The sequence below is a fragment of the Rhinolophus sinicus genome, linkage group LG04 (assembly GCF_036562045.2).
Source record: "Rhinolophus sinicus isolate RSC01 linkage group LG04, ASM3656204v1, whole genome shotgun sequence".
Lineage (NCBI taxonomy): Eukaryota > Metazoa > Chordata > Mammalia > Chiroptera > Rhinolophidae > Rhinolophus > Rhinolophus sinicus.
Window position 1 is genome coordinate 158402467 of NC_133754.1, and position 22725 is coordinate 158425191.

The window sequence follows — 22725 nt, forward strand, 5'->3', positions numbered from 1 at the left end:
ATTTGGGCCGGACCCCGAGGGTGGGCTAGAAAGAGAGGCGTGCACCCTGGGTGGACAGGTCCCCTTAACCCTGTAGACTCTCCAGGCCCATGGAGGGCGGGGGCCTCCTGCAGGGACAGAGTGGGTCCCTCTTGCCTCTGTCTAAGGGTGGTTCACCCTGGGTCATGGCTCCTATCGGCTGGGTGACTTAGGCACATCCCAGCCCTTATCTGGGCTCAATGTCCTCACCAAGAAAGTGCGGTGAATGACCCACCCGCCTATTTCTCAGAGTTGTTATGAGGCTCCAAAGAGAAATCCACCTAGGTGGGGACAGGCTTTTTCACACACCCTGAGAGAGTCAACAGTTTGTGCTAGGAGAGGAGTGGCCATCGAGCCCCCGGCACTGAATGAGCGGCGTAGCCCCTGTCAGTGACTCAAAACAAGGGGCAGCATGAACCCTTAAAGGAAGTGGAACAACACTTCAACCTGTTTGTTCCCCCTGATTGTTTTTTTAAACATCTTTCAAAAAACAATACTTAGAGTATCCCTGCTGTGCTCCTGGCCTTAGTACACAGATAGCCAGTGTCATGCGATGTGTGTCTTGTCCCCACGCCACCCCACCGTGGAAGGAGACATGGGGGCCTCCTTTTCAAATGTCTTGAAAGAAAGTGACTGTGGGGACAGAGCCCCAGAAAGCAGTTTCCAGGCTCTCAGCTTCACATAGAAAGGTGCGGGCTCAGGTAGTGAATGGCCATCAACTGTGATTGCATGGCCATCAGCTGTGGCTAGTTGGCCGTCAGCTGTAACCAGTGAGCCATTGGCCACTAATATAACTGCTGTGGCTACGCTAGCAGAAAAATGGGGGCTAGCAAGAAGATGGTGGCTGAGCTAGCAAGCGGCCAGAGACAAGTGGATGGCGGGTTGCGGATAGTGTGGCTCCTGCCTCCTGTGTCTCCAACCCAGCCGCCAGCAAGAATATAGTAGTATGACTCCCCTACCTATGGCTCCGTGGGTGTTCCTTCCATCCCTAATTTAATGGACTGCTTGAACATACCACCATGTAGTGGAACTGTTGGATGTTTGCTTTTGTGTCTTGACCGGCCGCCATCGACAATGTTAAGCACCTTGACTGTGAGCCGCTGTTGTTCCAGCACGGTACCCTGAGAGGCCCAGAGTGCGTGGCAGTGCCCTGAGAAACCCTGGCTGTGTCCTGGGAGACTGGAAGTGTGGCTGTGTCCAGAGAGAGTGGCAGTGCCCTGAGAAGCCCTGGCTGAGTCCAGGAAGTCTGGCTGAGCCCAGAGAGAGTGGCAGTGCCCTGAGAAGCCCTGGCTGAGTCCAGGAAGTCTGACTGTGTCCAGAGAGAGTGGCAGTGCCCTGAGAGCCCTGGCTGTGTCCAGGAAGTCTGGCTGTACCCAGAAGTGCTGGTGGTGCCCTGAGAAACCCTGGCTGTGTCCGGGGAGACAGGTGGTACCCTAAGAAGCCCAGTAAGTCTGGCTGTGCCCAGAAGCACTGGTGGTGCCCTGAGAAACCCTGGCTGTGTCCGGGGAGACTGGCTGTGTCCAGGATATTGCATTCACCTCCAGGCTCCTCGCACAGGGCCCCTCGTGGAAGACGCTTGTCGCATAGATTGTGAGGCGAGAGCCTGTAGGGGTGGAATGTGGGGACAGAGCCCCAGAAAGCAGTTTCCAGGCTCTCGGCTTCACATAGAAAGGTGCTGGCTCAGGTAGTAAATGGCCATCAACTGTGATTTGATGGCCATCAGCTGTAACCAGTAGCCATTGACCACTAATATAACTGCTGTGGCTATGCTAGCAGAAAATGGGGCATACATACACACACACACACACACACACACACACAAGAAGGTGGTGGCTGAGCCTGCAAGCGGCGCACTGAGGGTTGAGAATTGTGTGGCTCCTGTTTTCTGTTTCTCCAACCCAGTCGCCAGCGAGACTATAGTGGCATGACTCCCCTATGTATGGCTCCGTGGGTGTTCCCTTTTGGCCTCACCATATCCTGCATTCTATGTGGGGAGTGGGAGCAGAGACTCTGCCTGACACCCTGCACGACAAATGGCACAGCGAGCAGGGTACCCCACACGACAGTGACACATCACTGGCCCCAAGGGCATCAGGTTTCAATGGCTACAGAGTGTTCAGTTTAGAATCAAGTGACAAACCCACCAGCCAATGGTCCTGAACCCCATGGAGTACTGCGGAAGAGAGCACCTCAGGGGGGCTTCCTTGTGTTCATGCCCCACAAACAGGGCAGGGAAGGGAGGTTGGGAGAAGAGAGGATGGGGAGAAAGAGGATGGGGGTGATCCCCCACTCCCCACTGGCTGGGCAACCTCTGGCCGGGTCCTGCAGCCCTCTGTGTTCACACTCCCTGTGTGGCTAGCGAGGGGCTGTTTGAGGGACAGCCAAGGGCCCCCCTCTCTCTCATGTCCTCTCAGGTGCTGCCACTGGCTGGTCTTAGCTCCACTGCAGGCCCAGCTATACAGAAGGAGGCTGAGTGATCTCCGCCTGATTTATTCAGGTCAGAAGCGTAGAGGTCACCCAGGCTGTTTGGGGGGAAGCACCCCCCCGAAACCCCGTCCACTGCCTGCTGTGGAGACGCCAACAGTGCAAACTCACCAGGCACCATCCCTGTCAGTGTCGGTGCTGAGTAGCTGCCCTGTCCGGCGGGGGGGACGTGTGGAGGGTACCCGGGGAGGGTCGTGCTCGCCAAGTCGCGGCCTGAGGAATCAAAACAACAAATCACAGGGTGAGTGTCTGCATGGCCAGCCACTAATGTCCACAGTTCCCTGGACATCTGCACATTTGTCACGTCTGGACGCTGAACACCCACATGCCCCCAGCTCCCCACATCCCTTGCATGCAGACACACACACACACACACACACACACACACACACACACACTCCCCTCCAGCCACCCTGGCTCCGCTCAGCAGGAACCAAGGACGGATCTGCTGTGTCCCTCGGAAACTGCAGCTCTGGCCTGCTCACCTTGCTCTCTACTCCCCAAGTAGGACTTGGCCTTTTCCTCCACTACACCTTTGCTTCTGCTGTGCCCTCTGCGTGAAGTGCCCTCTCCTCCAGCTGCCGGCGGCCCAACACCACCCACCTTCAAACACCAGCTTGGATTCCTCCTTTCACCTCTAACCCTTACTGCGCTGGTCCTGACAGAATTCTTCCTCCTTTGGCCTAGAGCCAGTCACTCATTCAGCAAAAGCGCAGGAAGTTCCTTCTGACACCAGGCACTGTCTGGGCAGTGGGATCTGGGATCCGCCCTCAGGGGCACACGTGCCCGTGCGTGTCCACCTCTTTAGTAGGCTGCCAGCTCCTGGAGGGGCAGAGGTGACACCTCATTCATCAACCAGACAACTGCCTCCACCACAGGGCTTGGCACCTAGTAGGCTCTTAGTGAATAAATGCGTGAACGAATGGCACATCCGAGTGTTAAGGAAGCAGGACTCTGAGGAAGATGCCACCGAGGCTTGTCTGCCTCTTAGAGAAAGGGCAGGGCTACCGCCCTTTCCAACATGGCCGGTTGTGTGTATGTAACAATGTGCTCATGGGTAAGACCAACAAGCCACCCCTTGGGAGAGTGGACCGTTCTGTGATTATCTGTGGGGCCCTGAGGATGAGACCCCACCAGGGTGGGTAGAACTGGCCGTTGGTCCTAAGAGAAAGGGGTGCACCTGCTGTCAGCCATGCTGGGAAGTGGGTGGGAAATAAGGTTGCCTTTGGATGGGGGAGGGGAGGGCAGAACTTCCACCTCTTCTGGATGTGGCCACTGAAGACTGGGGAGGCCAGAGGGGCCCAGGGGTGTAGGGGAGCAGCTCCTGACCACACACAGCCAGGCCGTGCCCCAGGAGCCTTCCCTAGGGCCCAACAGGGTGGTGTAGGCGGTACCTAGAAGACTCTGAGCTCAGCCCCATTAGCACATGGCCCAGGGAGAGGGCCCACCTCTGACCAGCACCCCCAAAGAATCCAAGCCAGCACATACTGGCAGCCGTGAATGTTCCCTGGATGAAGGAACAGCTCTTCTACTGCCGGTCCTTCAGACCAGCCAGCCAGCACCTCGAGGTGGCCTCACTTCACACAGTTCTGCTTATTTTCCAGAACCTTATGGAACACCAGGCAGCTGCCAAACAGGAGGCTCCCTCTCTCCCTCTGCTCACTGCCTCCATGGCTTTGGACTGGGCATTCTGTATGGCAAGCTTGGCTGGTGTCTCTTCACATGCAGCATTGTGACGGGAGCAATGCTCTGGGAGTCCTTGACCCTCCATATGAACTGTATATGACTCCCCATGAAGTTGAGGCCAAACAGAAAACTGGAGCTGGCAGAACTGACCACAACTTCTAAGGTGATTTAAGGAGTTGTGCCGCCCCCCTCCCCTAGCCATCTTATGCCTCCGCCTCTCACCCTCCTCCAACCCAGCACCCACACCCTCTATGGCAGCTCCTGTCTCTACAGAGTGTAAACACCAGGACCACGTCTTTGTATTCCAAGGTCAGAATGGCATAGGCCTACAAATATTAAGTGAATGAAGGAAGTGGCCCTGCTAGAGACGCAGGAGCTTTCTGGAGGCCATAACAGCCCTCTCCTCCGTGATCAAGCACCAGTGCAGGGCAGACTGGCCAGTACAGGTTGTAGTGCCAGGGGCCAGGCTGCAAGTCACGTAGAGAAGACAGCCATGGCTGGGGCTATTCTGGAGGGCTGGCTCCTCCACCAACCCACTGGGGCCTCCCACTGGGGCCTCGCCTCCAGCTCACACCCTAATGACAACAACAAACCCCAAATACTAACACAGAAATTACAAAGCACCAGGCTCTGTTCTCGGAATTTTAAATTATTAACTCATTTAACCCTCAACAACTCTATGAGATAAGGTACTGATACTATTCCCATTTTATAGGATCATGAGATATAGACAGGTCAAGTAATTTGTCCAAGTTTACACAGTAAGGGCCAGAATTCAAATCTAAGCAATCCAATGTCCAAGTCCACATGTTTAGCCATTCCACTTGCCGTGCGCATACACCTGGCTGTGCTTCTGTCCCCGAGTCCAGAGGTTCCTCGCGTCTCAGCAGGACACCCAGGCAGAGCTTTGCCTTCAGGCCACACTGCCACCACTGCTTATTGGCTCCATCATGCAGAAGGAAATTCAACGGCAGTTTTAATGACATATGTGTTGGGGTGGGGACCAGAAGCACATTGGGAGGAAGCCAAATCTTCCTCCAGAAAGATGGAGGGCATTATTATCCTGCTAGGAGGCTGCCCAGTGCAGGGGACTCGTGGGGGCCAAACCACACAAGATCCACATCCCACCTGCTGCCTGAGACGGATAAGATCATCCTGAGAGGGGAAGGGATGTGCCCAAGGACACTCAGGCAAGGCTGGGACTGGAATCCAGCTCTCCTGCTCCTGGGATTGGGTTCTTTCTTCCATGGGGAGCTGCTCATTTGGTCATGTCTGAATCGCAAAAGTTTCTGCCACTGTTACACAGGTTTTCAAACCTTGATCCCTAAAGCAAGGGTTTGAAAAATCAGTGCCTCACCAAAGCCTCACTCAGCTTAAGAAGCCAGATTAAAAAAGCAATAAAATGAACCTAGGGAAGGAGGAGGAAGGAATCGATTAACAAAAAGCAGAAAATAACAACTTAGGAAACAGAAAAGCAGACACATCAACAAATACAGCCAAGAATTGTTATCTGAAAAGACCAGTAAGATAGACAACCCTAGGGAGAGATTCAAAAAAGAAGACACAAATTCCAAAGTAAGGAATCAGGAGAAGACACAACCAGAGATATGGAAGAGATGATGATAAAAAAAAAAAAAGAAAGAAAATGCATGGCCACTCAACACCAATAAATATGGAAATCTCACCAAAGTGTAAGTTTCTAGGAAAACATGAATTACTAAAATTAACTCAAGAAGAGGTAGAAAATATAAACAACCCATAATCTTAGGAGAAATATAAAAACTTGTTTTTTTAATTAAATTATGTTTAAAATAAGGTGCCTCATCCATTTAGCTTCTTGAACAAGTTTTTTTGTTTTTGTTTTTGCAAAATTCTTCTAAACCTTCAAGGAATCTGTATTTCTGTTATTAAACTGTTTCAGGATATGTAAAAAACTAAGAAAATCTTTCCAATTCATTTTGCCAAGCTAGCATTATCCTGATGTAAAAACTTAACAAAGGTGCATCACTATGAAAATCAAAGGCTAGTCTCACAATTTTTTAATATACATGCAAAAAATCTATCTCACTGATCAAGTAATATCAGAGAAAGAATAGTATACCATGACCAAATAATGCTTATTTGGGGTATGCAAGGATGATTTAATGTTAAAGTATTGGTTGGGAAATCATATTCATGTATCAAAGGAGAAAAATCATGATTATATCAAAAGGATGGAAAAGGCATTGGCTAAAATTCAATACGAATTCCTTATAATACCTCTCAGTAAATGAGAATTGAAGTATACTTCTTTGATCTGATATTTATCTTAAATCTAGAGCAACATCTTCCCTAATGAGTGGAATACCTGAAGCATTCTTATTAAAGACAAGAACATGTCAAGGAAATCTGTTATCGCTGAAAACTGGACTGAAAGTTTTAGCCAGTACGAGCAGACAAAGTAGAGATAAAAGAGGGATAAACATTGGGGGCGTAGGGGGAAACACCAAAATTGTCATTAGCTGGATATATCTTGAGTCTGGAAAAATCACAAGATAATCAGCCCATTTACTAGAACGAGTAGAAAACTTTTGGTGAGACAGCCAGGCATTGAGTGTCTAGAATCAACACCTTTCTAGATTCAGCAGCTCCCCACGGCCTATTCAATTAAGTATAGATTATTTATTTTGGCTTCCAAGGCCCTCCTCCATCTGTGCCACTGACCTGTGACCTTGCCAGCCTCATCAACTCTGACCCTGGGGCTATTTCTCACACTGCCCTTCACTTTTCCACCCCTACGCCCTTGTTCATGCTGTTCCCGTTCTAACTGCCCTTCTCCCATTCTTATCAATTAAACCTTCCGTGCAGTCTCCAAATGCCACCCTCAGGACCCTGCTCCTCTGTGAAGGCTTTTCTAGGCCCTCAAATCTGTGGTATTTGCCTTCTCTGAAGGTCCCCCTGCTCCAAACCCCATCCCAGTGTGAAGGGAGAATCACATCAGGGGAACAGACATGCTGGAGAAGATGACGTTAGCAATGATGAGCTGGCACGTAGGTTGTGCCAGACTCTCTTACTCTTTTACATACATTCACGCACTTTATTATCCTAACAACTTGATGAGCTTCTAACAGTGACCATGTCCACGCTATAAAAGAGGGAACAGAGGAGGAAGGAAGAGGTTAAGCGACCTGCCTCATGTCACACAGCTAGTAGGAAAGAGAGCTGCGATTTGAACCCATATGGCTGGACTCCAGCCTGAGCTTCATGGGTGGGGGTAGGGAGTGGATGGGAGAAAACGAGCAAAGAAGGAGGGCTGAGAAGTAGGACGTTCAATTGTTCAGGTCAGCAACTGGAAGGGGTGAGCAGATTAAAGCAGGAAAGAGAGAGCGGGGGTCCAAGATGGGCTGTCAGAAGCCAGAACAGAAGGTGGGTATCGATGCCCGTTTGGGAATAAACTCACCAGTATTAGTCTGCTCCATGGGGACAGGGCTGCACGGTGCCTGTCACATAGCAAGTGCCCATAACTATTAGTGGGAAAGCGAGGACTAAAAGGCCATTCGGGGCCCTTTTAACTGATTGCAGCCCCAGTGTTGCTACTGAACTGCTGTGGGGCTCTGGACCAGCCAGCCACTCTGAGCGTCAGTCTTTCCCAATTAAAAAAATAAAAGAGCTCTTCGCTCAGTGATATCCAAGAGCCTACACTGGCCTGTGTGTACGTATACACAAAGGATAATTTAACTGTGAGTAGATTTTTCTGCCTTAAAGTTCAACTGCGCCTGCAGCTCTGGACACTCCACAATCAATCCTGTAATGTGAGTTGCTACCTGGAGGGCTAATATGTCCTCCTTAGACAGTGGCAGGCAGTGCTAGGAGCGTCCAGCCTCAGTGGGGCCTGGTGTCAGCTCTAGCAAGGTTCAGGACTCAGCCGTCATGCTGGGAACTCATTTTATCCCCAGGCCCTCCTCCCAGCCCACAGAGATGGCAGCATACACAGTGAGTAGCTGGCCAATGGCCACATGTATCCTACAAATAACTGCCTCTGAGTTCCCTGTCACTGGGCAACTCCTTTGCATTGTCCATGGCTCCAATTTCATCCCACAAATGTCCCTAGAAACAGAGGCGGTGGCCTGTGGCTGCAGCTACCTTCCTTGGACTGGCCACAAAAGCAAAGAGTCTGAGGGAGCGCTTGTGGTGTGGTGGGCAAAGAAGGGAGAGACTGACAGCGTCTGTGTCGTCTGCAGGACTCTGACCCCTCCTCACTCTGTGCCGGGTACTGGGGTAAGCAGTTCATGAACATTAGTCCATTGAACCCTCACTGATCATAAAATTTCCAATAAACTTTATGAGACCCTGTGGGGAAATCACAGGGAAGCTGACCGCAGCGCAGTATGGAAAGGAAGCGGCAGAGCCCAGCATTAAGAATGTGCACTGTGCACAGGCTCGAATCCTTGCTTTCCCACGTACTGGCTGTGTGGCTTTGAGAGAGTTCCTTAACCATTCTGAGCCTCAGTTTCCTCATCTGTAAAATGAAGATAATAACAGCCAACACTTATCTAGAGCAAATAATAGCTAACACTCATAGAGAGGAAACGATGAGCCAGGTACCATCTACTCATTCCTACAATAACCCTAGGAAAAACTTATTAACTTATTAAAACCAAATAAATTGATGAGAAACTACAAAGAAACCCTCTGCAGTTCCCCCTAGTGGAGGCAGTATGCTTCTCTGTCCCTTCAGGTTGGGCTCAGCCATGAGCCTGGCTTTGGCCAATGGGAAGTGAGCAGACATTCGGCAAGCAGAAGCTGGTCATATGCTTGTGCGACTGGGTGTGCCCTCTGCACGTCTGCCATCACCATGAGAACAGGCCCTGGCTAGGTGGCTACAAGGTGGAAAGGAGGCGCATGGAGCAGAGATGGGCCCAACCAACCTACAACTGGAGTCAAGCGCAGCCCACATCAGCCAACCCCCAGCCAACCCCAAGGAGCATGAGCAAGAAGCGATGATTGTTGTTTTCAGCCCTGATCTTTGGGGTGGTTTGCTAAGCAGCAGTGTTGTGGAAATAGGCGATGGATACAAGATTTCATACATGTGACCTGTTCTTGTTTTCATCGTTAGCCTCTGCTTAACAACACACTGCCCGGGACTTTCTAAGAAGGCCTGTCTAAATCTGAGCAGAGGCTGGACACCACCTGGTGGGAAAACCCAGAGTGGATTTTAACCCTACATTTGCTTTGATGGCCTATAAGGACTTTCCCCACACTGAGCTGGGGATTCCATGATCTTGGAGTGTATGGGCACTTTCATCTTCTCAGTCCCTTCTCTAACATGTTTCAGGCATGTCACCAAGGCTGGGGGTGTTTAACAACCAGTCAACACAAGGCCCCTGCACTGAACGTGGCACACAGTAGGTGCTCAGAAAATGTCTGTCAGGATGAAATTAATCAGACATCGGTTCTACCATCTGAAAGGAACTTTGGTTCCCGTCTCACTAACATCTCAGAAAGCCCTTTATCATGAACTCCACAACATAACTAGGCCTGATTTATCCATTTTTTTTGCTTAGATGCAACTTTTTTTTTTATAGAGCCCATTTCTAGGTAGGCTTTCTCTATGTACACTAATGGGGGGAAATGTGAATCCAATTAACTTCAAATTTAGCTCATAATGAACTTATCTCATTTTGCTACCAGCTCGGTTCTCATCGTGTGGCAGTAATTAACCACTGGGGGTTGTCACTCCCAGACACATGACATGGAGATCCTCCCAGTGCCTCTCTTCAAACCCTTACAGAATTCATTACCCTGACAGTGTGAAAACCCTTCACTTTGAATACCACAGGGCACCAACCAAACTCCCCCTCTATCTACCTGACTGTGTGTGTGAGCGAGGGAAAGAAGAAAGCCACTAAGAAGCCATGAATTATTGTGAACAAGATGGGAGGATGGGGGCTGGACACTGGTGGAGGCTGGATGGCCAGAGAAGGTCTTCCGGCCTGGACAGCTCTGGGCTGCAGGTTCTACCCAGAGGAGGGCAATCTCCACACACAAGGCCCACGCTATAAGGGAATATGGCGGAGCTGGCCCTTCACATCTGGCAGTTGTACCCACTGGGGACTCTTAATGCCCAGGAAGCCTGCACACCCCAGGAAGGGGCAACAGTCACCTGCTGTGTGACCTCAGGTAAGTTCCATCCCCTCTCTTGGCCTTGGTTGTCCCATCTGAACACTCAAGCAGTGAGAACAAATGGCTTCTCAGGGGGTTTTCTGCTCCAAGATTCCATAAGTCAGGGACATCATTTTATCCCCGTGTTGATGGAACTGGAGCTGGTGCTGGCTGCTATAGCGACAGGTATAGCAGTTCCTACCCACAGCATCAGATTCCCTGGAGCCCCTCAATTAAATCCTAGTGAAAGGAGGGTAAGCATCAGTTTTGTTTTCCTGTTTCCAGGAAAGGAAGTTAGAGAAGGAGATAGGAGCTGTCAATCTGTGTACTGCTGCCGCGGTCCTCTCACCCAATGTCCATGTAGGCGACCAGGCCTGAGATAGCAGCCCCTACTCGGCTCCTGCTAATTTACAAAAGAACTGGGACTCTGGCTTCACTTCATTGGGGAATCTCCTGTCCATGTGAATGTTGACGTGAATCCAGTTTTAAAAATATACACTGAGGGCTAAAGAAAACTGGTCGAAAGGCCATGTTTTGCTTTCAGACTGCCAATTTTCAACCTTTACCCATCCTCAAAGCCCTCAAGTCCTGTCTGCAGGACCCCCCCAACTCCAGCTTCACCAGCTGCCAGGGCTTTTAAGGACACGAGCCCTGCCTGGGTGCCCAGGTAACTGACAAAGAGGAGGTAACCACCCTGCAGGGTGGAACAGGCCAGAGCATAGAGTAAAAGCATTGCAGAAGGTGAATTCTGGGAAACTGGGGCATGAGCACAGCCAGCTCCCCAGGGCTGCCCAAATCTCCTGCCATCTTCCTCGTTTCTGTGGGTGACAGCCCCAGCCTCCCAGCCACAGCAGCTTCAAAAACACTCCTGCTCCCTCATGCTCAGTCAGTCCCCATGCCCCTCTTGACTCTCCATCCCCTCAGTGCCCTCCCTCCATGGCTCTGACCTACCCAGGACAGACTGTCCTTTCCTTTCCCTTTTTCCTGGTGTCCTCCTCCCAGACCCCCTATCCCGGCCCTGCTCCAACCTCTGTTCTGGACTGTCTGCTAAGGCTCCTGTCCTAGCACCCGGTGTCCAGCCACAGATCCCCTCGGCTCGCCCTGAAGGACAGCCTGGAACCACAAAGGAGCTCAGTGAGGGCTCTGAAGCCAATGCTTCTGATTCTGTCTCGATGTGGTCATTTAACCAGGCCTTGCAGACACGTCTAGAACATTTTCCCTTCCTCAAAGTCACAGAACCATGAGAAACCTTTCTGAGTGTTCAGAAACATTATTTAAACGTTATTTAAAACTTTTTAAAAAAGATCTGAAGGTAGAAAGCATAGCCTTTCAATGTCACAAGCACCGTTTAATAGGCACACCCAAGGACCATGCCTATGAGAGAACATACCTGTGTTTGGCAATTCTTTACTATTTGATTAGCACCCAGACATGGGAAGTTACATGTTAACAAGTACGTTTCTATCTGATAGAAGACATAACCCCCAAAGTTTGGGTTTATTGCCCTGTAAGACATAAACCAATTTTGTATCTATTCTAGCAATTTTATTTCAACTTCTTTTTTTAAATGCCTTTCCCACTGGATGATATAAACCCCTATTCCTTATTTGCTCTCGAAACCACTTTTATCTTTTTCATGTGTTCCCTCATTAATTTATGAGTTGAATAACATTTTCAAAGGTGTTCCTTCTATATTTGTACATGAGTTATGTTCTTAACTTTTTAAAAATTGTACTTTGACACTTATAGGAAAAAGTCAACAGTGCCTGAGTGACATGAGCTGAAGATTTTCAACCAACATCAAAGCAGATGATAGTAAACTGCCATCTGAGGGGAGGGGAAGAACGGCCCAACATCCAGGATACGGGGAGAGGACTAATGCTGCTGAACCGAACCCCGGTGTATGTGTACAAGTAGCGCACACATCACCGGGCTCCTTCGTTCCAGCTGGCGTTTGAAACGCGTGACAGTTTGAACGGGGGCTGCTCTGAAGTCTCCCTTTGTTTGGACCTGCCATGGGTAAGGGCTGTGCTGAGCCGGGCAATGCACAGGGGGAGTATTTCACCTAGAGGGGAAAGGCTGGCAGTGATGGAACAGCCCAACTCGCCTGCAGACAATGGACGTGCTAATTGCCGATGAGCCACATCCTGTCATTACAGCAGACCTGGATGGCTCCTAATGACAGGTTTATTAGCCATTAGTTTAGGTGGTGTTATTTACTTAGAAATAATAACCCTAAATTTCTTTTCTGAAAATTACCTAATCCCCACTTTTAACTAATTCTGACTGGCCTCCCTCTAATTTTCCTGGCTAAAGATCTAATCTGGATTTGTAGCGTGGGGAAGACAACTCTGACAATTCATTAATCAGGGCACTGTTTACTTCACAGTCTCAACCCTCCCCATTCCTTCATTTGAACTGACCTCGTCTACTTTCCTGGAATCACTGAGAACTTCCAGACTCCAACCCTGTGTTTCAATTTCAAGAGAGTGTTTGAATTTCATCTGCCTGGCATTTTAGAGCAGACACTGGGGCTTAGTCAATATTTCCACGTACATTTATGCCACAATCTTCCTTGAACTAGCAACTGTTGATCCAATGTAATAAACCTACAAAGGCTGCAGAAAGCTCTGCCACACTCCTGGCTCCTAGCCTCCTTGTCAGGCCAGGCACGGCTCCAGGGACAGAGGGAAGCCAGTATTTATAGGAGGGGAATGTCAAGGGCAACTGTGGGCTAGCTCATCTCTTCATTCATTCATTCATTCATGCGCTCATTCATTCATGCATTATCTGATACCTACCAAATTCTAAGCACCTTCCTGAGTGCTCCAGAGGACCTGGGAGATGATAATAATAATAATGATGATGATGATGATGACAATGATAACAATAAAAATAATAATAATAATAATAATAATAATAATATAATGTCCACAACAGGAACAGTTAGCATTTATTCAGCTCTTACCATGTACTAGGCACCACTCTGTGTTTTGTACGTATCATCTCATCTAAGCATCACAGCTACCCTGGGAGATATAAACCTTTATAATCCCCGATTTGCAGAGAAGATATGCAGCTAGAAATAGGTGGAGCTGGATGCAAACTGAGGCTCTCTGATGCCAGAGTCATGCCTTTCCCATCCCCTCCCCCAACTATTCTGCTTCAGTAAATGAATTGCAAAATACAGAACACACCTCCCCTTTGACCAGCAATTCTACTTCTAGGACTTTACCTATGGAAATACCCAGAAAACAACACCAAGATTTACATTTCATGGGAATGAAGGGAGGGAGGGAAGGAGGAAAAGAGGGAGGAATGGGGGGAAGGAAGTGTGGAGGGAGGGAGGGCGAAAACCCAAATGTCTACCATAATGGCTGGGTTAAATAAATTATGACACTTCCCTGTATTACACAGTTTTGAAAGACAGTGAGGTCTCTTTGAATGTGTGGATTGTGGAAAGAGCTCCAAGATGCATTATTGAATGAATGAAACAAAATGCAGAAGATTACGTACAATATGATTCCATTTGTGCAAGTAGAAAGTAGACAAAATCTACATGCTGATAGATGTGTACAAATGTTACTGAAAGTATACACAAAAGGTTAACTTTGGGGTGAGGAACTGTGGCTGGGAGGGCTGAGGTTGGGGGAAGAAGATTTAGTTTTCATTTTATATTTTTCAGTATGGTTTGAATATTTAACTCCATGCATGTATTACTTTTTATTTGAAATTAACTTTTTGATTTAAAATTAACTTTATCTTAAGAACCAGACACCGTCTGTGCCCCAAGGGGCTCACTCACAGTATTGAAGGGGAGATAATAATGAATCCAAGATACAGGGAGGGCACAGCTCCTCCCTGTCCCCTGCTCCCACTTTTGCAGCTCTCAGGCCAGAGCTGTCACAGCAGGGACTTCTTGCTTTTAAGGACAGCGTCATGATGCCAGGAGTGCCTTGGCCAAGTCACATATTCACAGCTCGTGGTCCCACCAGGCCTCCCCCAAGCCAGCCTCCAGCCCTCCAAAACATGCCATCAAGCCCTCTCAATCTTGGCAATCTGGCTGTGAGCAGCCAAAAGGTGGGCACAAAGCCTGTCCCTAGATTCCCTCTGGGCACCCGCTCTGGCAGGCCCAATCCTCGTTTGCACACAGTTCCAATAAGCTCAGTGGTTTGATTTCCCAGCCCCCTAGCAGATAGAAAACAGCAAAATAAGGAGGAGAGAGACTTCTAGAGTCAGGCAAACTGACATTAGGAGAAGTGACAGGTGACAGGTGAGCAACAAGGACGGAGACAGGAAAACAATATAATCAGACATAAGAAATCCAAACCTCAGCAGTTTGGGGGTGGTGCTTAGTGGAAGAGCAAGCTGCCTGCGTACAGACCTCTGTATCAGGTAAGGCTCAGTAATGCAGTTCACAGAGATAAACCTGGCTGCTGTCGTTGGAAGAGAGTGCACTTATGTCAGTAGCTCTAGCACAATTACGTGCATCTCTTCTGAAGAAACTGATATGACAAACCAGTGTTTTGAAAGTTGGCTTGGGACCTGTGTAATCGTAAGTAGCAGATGGAGGAAAGCCCAATTGCCCATCTCAGTAGAGGATGGGTTCCTGGAGGACCCTGGTACAGTGCATGGCAACTGCAAAAACCATCAGGAGATAGACTGCTGATGGCACCCGCCATAGCTCCACTCCTGAACACCGCATGTGCCCACCAAGCTGGCTGCAGAATATTGAAAATGTCTCTTTGCGCCACGATATTTCAAAACCATGGAGTCCCACAGCCGGACTAAAACATGGAGGTGACCCAACTAAAGGCCGACAGTGTTCTCATCACATTTGCCCACCCGAGGTTGCTAATGTGGCAGACACCTCCCAGACCTGACTGTTGGGAAAGTCCTCCTTCCCAAGAGTTGGAGTCTACATAAACTAGATGATCGTTAAACGTAAAACAGAAGGAATAAATGAACACACAGAAAGCATGGAGTTCTTGTGAAGTAAACTTCCAGCTTGGGGAACATTGCATCTTTGTAAAAGGGGGCAGTGTGGCAGGGCAGTTAGAGACAAGCATCATGAGCTGGCAGTCTCGATCTAGACCCTGGCTCCACACATGCTGGCTGTGTGACCTTGAGCAAGTTGCTTAGCCTCTCTGTGTCTCAGTTTTCTCATCTATAAATGAAGATAATTCTATCTGCCTTACAGAGTTGTTGCATGGATTAAATTAACAAATGCATGTAAAGCTCCTAGCAGTACAGGGCTGGGCACAGAGTGAACACTCAATAATGCCACCCACTGCTTTGTGTACCTGTGATATCATTGAATACGCATGCAAACGATGGATAGTTGATAGTACCTAGCTCTGTTGAGAGATTGCTATTTCCCGACACTCTTCTATGTGCTTTATGCACATTATCTCATTTAACCATCCAAACAATCCTACAAGGTGGAAATTATTCTTATTGTTGTGATGGCGGCAGTGGTGGTGGTTATTGAGAGGCTGAATGAGCCTAGTGGTTAAGAGCAAAGGCTCTGGGAGCAGACTGCCAGATTTAAAGCCCAGCTCTGCTACTTACTGTTGTTTTGTAACCTTGGACAAGATTATGCCTCAGTTTCCTCATCTATAAAATGGGGCTAATGATAATACCACCTTCTTAGACTGTAAAGACTTAGGACATGCAAAGCACTTAGAGAGATGCCTGGCCCATTTGAGTGCTCCCACATGTTAGCTATGCAATTATTACCTCCAATATACAGAGGAGGCAACTGAGGCTGAGAGAGGTTAAGTAACTTGTCAAGGTTGCAAAGGTGGAAAATGGGGTGGGGAGTTGGGATTAGATACCCAGGATGCCTGTGCTCTTGACCATCAAGTTGCACATGTAGGATGAGTTTGAAATGAAGTCAGGCATGGTGGGAGGGACTTACTGGACCTTTCAAGCTGAAGAGTAAGGTCAGGGCTGGAGGACCAAGTATGAAGGTCCACCGAGGTCCAGCCAGCCCTGGACTGGGGTCAGAAAGCTCTCTACCTCCTTACTGTGTCTTTAAGCAGGTCCCCTCCCCTTCTGAACATCCTCATCTGTGAACCAGAGTCCTAACCCTAGGCCCCCCACGTGGGGAGAATCAAACAAAGCGTGAGAAAGGCATATTATCTGGTTCTCTGCTTTATTTCTATGTCTGGGTGGCAGCCCATTTATTTAAGAAATAATGGGTAAATATCTAAGCCTCAGCTAGGTTTACGATCTCTTGTAAGGGGGTGGAGGCCCATCACAAATCCCAAACCAGTGGCTCGGCCAGTCTGCCTCTGCTGCAGAGGGTAACAGGATGGTGGGTGTCACAGAGAGCCAGGCCTGGAACTGAGAAAGCCTAACCTTCACAGTGGCTCAAAAATCATTTCGGAATCAGGGGCACCAGAGCCCGAAGAATGCTAAAGGTCAACCAGTGCAGGAGGGTTCCAGTTGTGTTTCTTTGGGCCTCCTGGTGGACCTTGGAGGCCTCTGGGACTGGCACCCCCAAACCACTGGTCCTCCACTCTGACTGGTTTACACAAAGGGCTTTCCAGGAAGGTTTCATCTGAACAAAAATTTTCTTGACAAAAAATATTTTAAACTTAGCAATCATTGGAAAATCACTAATTGCCCACACTGCTAGTGAGTGAAGAAACCCCTTTTGGGGGCCAGGCCTTGCCCAGAGAGCTATGCACAGCCAGGCCTGCACCCTAGAACCACCGTGGCCCCCAATCCAAATTTCCTCCCCTTGGTGTCTCGATTCCTTTTTTTTTAATGTTTTTAATTTTTTATTTTTGGGGGTTTCTCGATTCTTTTCCTGCCTCTTCCCTCTGTCTTCACAGAATACTCCTCAAGTTCAAGGAACGGATTCTCAATTTTTTTCTTCCAGTAGCCCAGGGCATGAATGTCCCTGATGAAACAAAAAGATCACTTTCCTCCATGAGTGGATGTAAGGGCACAGGCATCCCCTTGGGCTCTGCAGGTCTGGCTCAAGTCAGCACTGAGCCCTCGTCGAGGAGCCAATGCCCACAGTGACCTTGGGTCAGGGAGGGATGGACACTGACAGAACAAGCTGGGTTCCTGCCCAGAGGCGGTTCTATTTATTGACCCTGCCGATCTGGGCAGGTAGGGAGAACACACACAGGAATTTACAGAATTTGTCACTGACTTCTACCCTCTCTGTAATGTACCTCACTGACTGTACTTCGCTGAGCCTCGCTTTCCAAATCTGCAAAATGGGGATATACCCCTTGTCCTACCTCCAAGGGTTCCTGGGCTTTGAAAATGGAGGCAGGAGAGAAGGAGGAAGACAGCAGAGCCTTCTGGTAAAAGGATGGAAACATGCAACCCAGCGTGACATCAACTTGAGTTTTAAAGTCTGACAGGCCAGTGCTTGCCACCCCAGACAACTGCATACTATTTATGTGGCCTCAGCAGGTTACCACATAATTTTTGCCCTCAGTTTCCTTGTCTACAAAATGGGGACAATAACACCCTCTTCACAGGGCTGTTGAGGTCTGAACCAGGTCACTGGGAAGAAGGAGCCTCACGGAGCCTGGGCTCATGGCCACCATGCAGTTGTGGCCTCTCCCCTCCCCTCCTTTCCAGGGTCCCAGATCCCCAGTATTCCCCTCCCATCACAAGCTCCTTCTGCTCCAGCCCTCCCCACCGAAAGGAACCTACCGGGCAGGAGGACTCAGAGAATTAAAACACGAAATCAAACAGCTTCTTGACGGGAAATGCTTTGGAAATTTTCGGCTCCATTTACTTCTCAATCTAATTTTGTCCTCGGATGCACATTATGCTCGAGATGGGATCTCATGTGGTTTGCCCAGCGCTCCGTACACCAGCAGGAGGCAGCCGGCGTCTCGATTGCTGCTCCCGTCTCTCCCCGCCCATGAGTGGCATAATGAGGCCACCCAGCAGGCTCTGGGAGCCCCTGGGCAAGAAGGCCCAGCCTGGACACCCTGGCACCCACAGGCCCAGCCATTGCTACCCACACCCCTGGGGTGGAGGCTGGGGGTGTACCAAGTCACAGCCCCTCTACCTCCCCAGCCAACTCTGGCCACAGTTCAGGCCCTCATCGCCACCCACCCCAACTGGCTCCCTGCCTGGCCCAGGCCCCCTCCAGTACACCAGTCCCTCTGCAGACAGACCCTGTACTCCTCAGCTCCCCCGCTGACTGGCTCCGCATCGCTTCTGGATCAAGTCCAAACGCCTCACTGCCCTCCATTCCTACTGGAGTAGTGTCGGCTCCAACTTTTCACCCTCACTCCAGCCCTAAATGTCTCGCTTTCCCCCAACTCGCCTCCAAGCCTTAGCAAATGTTGCTTGTGTGCTCTGGCAGCACCAGGCAAACTCCACCAATGTCGCGTCCCATGGAAACCTTGCCCAGATGCCCTGCCCGGCCCGCCCACCCACAGCTATGCGGCCCCTTCTTAGTCCTCTCAGAGCCCCTCTGTCCAGCTCCACATCACAGCACTTGTCAGGCTGCCTGGGATGGCGGTTGGTAGAAGATACTAGACCAAACCCTTCCAGGGCAAGGGACCGTGTCCTATTGACCTCTGTTTCCCTGTGGTGCTGGCAAAATGGTCGGCATAGAGCTAAAGCCAAAGAAATCCTTACTGGTTGCTTTATTCTTTTGCTCAGAAAACCTTTTCCAAGACACTCTTCTTTCCAAGCCACCAGCCCTGTGTCTGGTGCTGAGGATTTTGTGGCCCTAAGAACAGGAGGCTTTTTCTTGGAGACCAACAGGCGACGCTATTGATCCTACTGCTGGAGAAAAGCCACCAGTCAAAGCTCAGCCGCTACCCAAGTGCTGGCAAAGGGCAATGGGTCCCTGCCACCCCCAGATCCTCCCAGGGTGGGATTGTGCCCCTGGATCCTTGCTTCTTCCCTCTCCCTTATTCTTTCTGCCAGGCTAGTCACTCACCCACAGTCACTCAAATCCTGAAAACACAACGCAACCCCACAGGCTCGGGTCCGGCTGCCTCTCCTCACTAGGGCTTTCCTGGAATCCAGGACAATCATTTCCCCCCTTTCTTTCCGTGGTTTCTGGCCCATGTGCATATGTCTTTGGGTTTGAACTTAATGATGCCTCAAATCCTATGGGAAGGGGTTGACTGTAGTCAACAAATGAGTCAAAGACAAGGCCCTCCTAACAGCCAAAGTCAACTGATGCTTCAGACCTTGGTATTTTGGATCTCTTTGCTCACTCCTTAATTCTTCAAACATTTTTTTACCATTTGACACCATTGAACACCTTTCTTTTGTTTTGGGAATTCCCCACCTTAAGAGTTTAGGCTCCTCAAGGCAGAAAACAGAAACTTGAACTCCCAGCCTCTCTTGCAGCTAGGACACAGGCACCTCACTGGCTCTACCAAGTAGATGTACAGGTGTCAGTGATTAATTCAGAAGCTAATGACACAAAGAAGCAGGCACCTGTGGAGTCTGCCTGCCGAGGCAGAAGTTCTAGTGGTGACATCTGGTGTCCACGATAGCAGCATGAGCTGAGGTCTCCATGTCTACAGGCCTAAGGATGGCATCTCCACAAGAGCAGTCCTACAGTGCGGTTCAGGTGTTCAGGTGTGGCTTAGGTGTGCTTCAGGTGTGGTTCCCAGCTATGATGCCTCCAAGCCTGGCTCTGTGGTCCTCTTGAGTATCCCAATATACTTTAGCAAATCCCTTTCCTGCTTAAGCAGCCAGAGAGAATTCTGTTGTTCTCAACCAAGAGCGATGACCGCTACAGGCTCTGAGAGGGTGGTATGCTTTGTCTTTCACTAGTTACCTCTTCTCAGACTTCTCCATGGCTTCCTTTCTCCAGCCACCTTCGTTCCCCAGAGTCCCTTCCTAGATCTCTGCTTCTCTTGACACTTTTCACCTCTACGTCTTCACTGGGTGACCCATCTCCTCCATGCCCATGACTTCCAAATCCATACCCCCAGCCCTGACCCCTCTCCTAATGCTCACATTTCAACTTGGGCATTCCTGGGGCACCACAAAGTCAAGGAATCCAAACCAGATCCTCTTCCTGTTGTTTTTGTCTCGGCTGGGGGCTCCATTACCCACTCAGTCCCCCAGACTCCAGCCAGGGGAGCCATCCCTGATTTCTGCATCTCACCTATCCCTGATATTTGACTGACACCAATTCTATCCCTGAAATATTTTCCTCCATCCTCATCTTTGCTGCCTGGGTCCAAGTCCTCATCCTTTCTCTCCCGGACTTTTACAACCACCTTCAATGGCTTAGGTCTGCTTACCGAGTCTCAGCCTCATTATGTCCCCCTCTGTCAAGACCCCAGAGATTTCTCTGAGGACGCCACTCCTTTTAAAGTCTTCCCAGGCTCCCGAGCATCCGCAGGTTATGATCGCAGGTCATTGGGGGCCTCCATGATCGGCCCCTCCCTCACCTCCAGCTGCACATCCCCCCACTCCTAGAGCTGCTGGCATTTCCTCACTCACCCCATGCTATGTTTGCCTTTATCTTGTTGTTCCCCTTACCTGGTATGCTCTTTCTCACCTGCCTTCCCAGCCTGGTTAATTCCTACTCATTCCAATCAGCTCAGGTGTCACCTCCTGCAGGAAGCCTGTCTTGGACACCTCCCTGCACAATCTTGGGAAGGCATAGATGTCCCTCCTCTTGCACCTATGACACCTACCACATGATTCTCTCATTGTAGTTCTGCCTTTTAAAACCATTTATTGAGCAATTTTGATGGGACAGGAAACTTGCTAAGAATCTTACATGCATTATCTCATTTAATCCTCATAACAACCCTACCAGGAGAGTGTTATTCTTATTTCCAGGTGAGGAAATTGAGGGTCAGAAAACTGAAGTGACCTTCCCGAGATCAGCAACTGGACAGTGGTGAGTCTCTATCGCTTTACCCAGGAAGTCGTCCTCTGCATGTGCCCGGTGTGGCATACCCTTGGCCAAGCCACTTTGCCTCACTGAGCCTCAGTTTCCTCTTCTGTCAAAAGGGGATCAAGTCTCTCTCTGCCACCCTCCCCCACAGGAATGGAAGGAAGATATGAAAAATAACAGATACAAAATCACTCAGGAATCTGTAAAGGCTGGTGCCCATGGAAGAAGGTATTAGCACACTTTTAGGATTCGGTTTCACTGGACACTTCCCTGGTTCACCTTAGAATCAAAGAACTGCCGTCTGCTCCTTCTTTTACAATGGGGAGGGCTCCCACTGTCCTCCCTAGGCCAGGTTGCCCCTGGGATTTTTAAAGTCACCATCCAGCTGTTCCCATCACCCCTCCCAAAACACAATTGTGACAGACAAGCAAAGAAAGAGGAGAGGGGGAAAAAATCCATAAAGGCTCAGCCAAGCGGTGGCCGGTGGAATTCTCCAGCTCCTGACCACCAGTTAGTGACGTCAGGATTTATAACTGTATTAAATGGTGTGACAGGCAGCCTTGATATATCAGTTCCCCCTTCTTCCCAAATCACAGACAATAAAAGCTTTGGCAGTGAAAGTCATTCATCATCATAAAGACCCGAGACATCCCAGTCATCAATTTCACTCACATCCTTAATACACTGGAGAGAGTGCAGAAGTTGAGCACCTCAAAAAGGGGGGAGGAAAAAAACATGAAGGAAGATTGAACAGGAATAATTACAAAGGTCAAAGAAGGGATTCCTCTGGGGAGGGGGGTGCCACGGTTCCTGCCGGAGGTGTGCTCAACCCACAGAGAAACTGGCCAGCTGCTAGGTGTGCTCCTGGCAGCCCAGACGAGCATCGACCTAGCCCCGTGAGCCTGGGTTTGGAGCCAGCTGAAATGGGCTGTGGGACCAGACGAGGGAGTGTTGGGGAGACAGAGAGTCTTACCCTGGGCTCTGTGACCCCAGGCTGAGTTCTACAGGAGTCTTTTACTTCATCAGACTCATTAGTACAAAACAAATTCAAAGATAATAATAAAACCACAGTATCTGTTTAGAATCTACCCCCCATATTGGTAGAGATGGCTATTTATGCCAGCTGTGGTCTTTTGGGGGGCAACACCTTTTGAACAAGTCTCCGGACTGACACAACTGGTGTGAAAGACACTGTAAGAAAGCCAGGTCACCTGGGAAAGAGTTACTGTCCAGAGTCCTTAAGTACACCCTCTGCCACCCCTGCCCCTCCCTTGGATGCTTTGGATACCTCCCCAAATCCAGCCACCAGGACCATATGTAAGACAGGGATCCATGAGAGGAGGAGATACACCTCAAGTTTCCATTTGATTAGGCGAGTCCTCTTGCCCCAGCCCCCTCCAGTGTAAGGGCCAGGGCAGCCCAACGGAACCCGAGCTCCCACTCTCCAGTGGGGGTCCTTGCCAACCTGCCCAAGTGCCTGGGACAAAGCTCCAACCCCTGGCCACCTGGACTTTTACTCGGCATCTTTTTTC

The 22725-nt window shown here is 49.6% G+C and overlaps 1 protein-coding gene across 9 annotated transcripts in view; it reads right to left on the reverse strand.

The window, feature by feature from the left end:
• The window catches only part of PAX5 (paired box 5), a 186667-nt gene that overhangs the window by 42486 nt on the left and 121456 nt on the right, over window positions 1-22725 (reverse strand). For 5 of the 9 annotated variants that reach the window (XM_019729118.2, XM_019729113.2, XM_019729119.2 and 2 more), the window contains one exon: window positions 2614-2715. In XM_019729118.2, coding sequence (XP_019584677.1) covers window positions 2614-2715 — 102 coding nt within the window. Of the gene's footprint in view, window positions 1-2613; window positions 2716-13130; window positions 13167-22725 lie in introns of all 9 variants that reach the window. The other 4 variants (XM_019729111.2, XM_019729114.2, XM_074330720.1 and 1 more) reach the window with 1 other exon arrangement.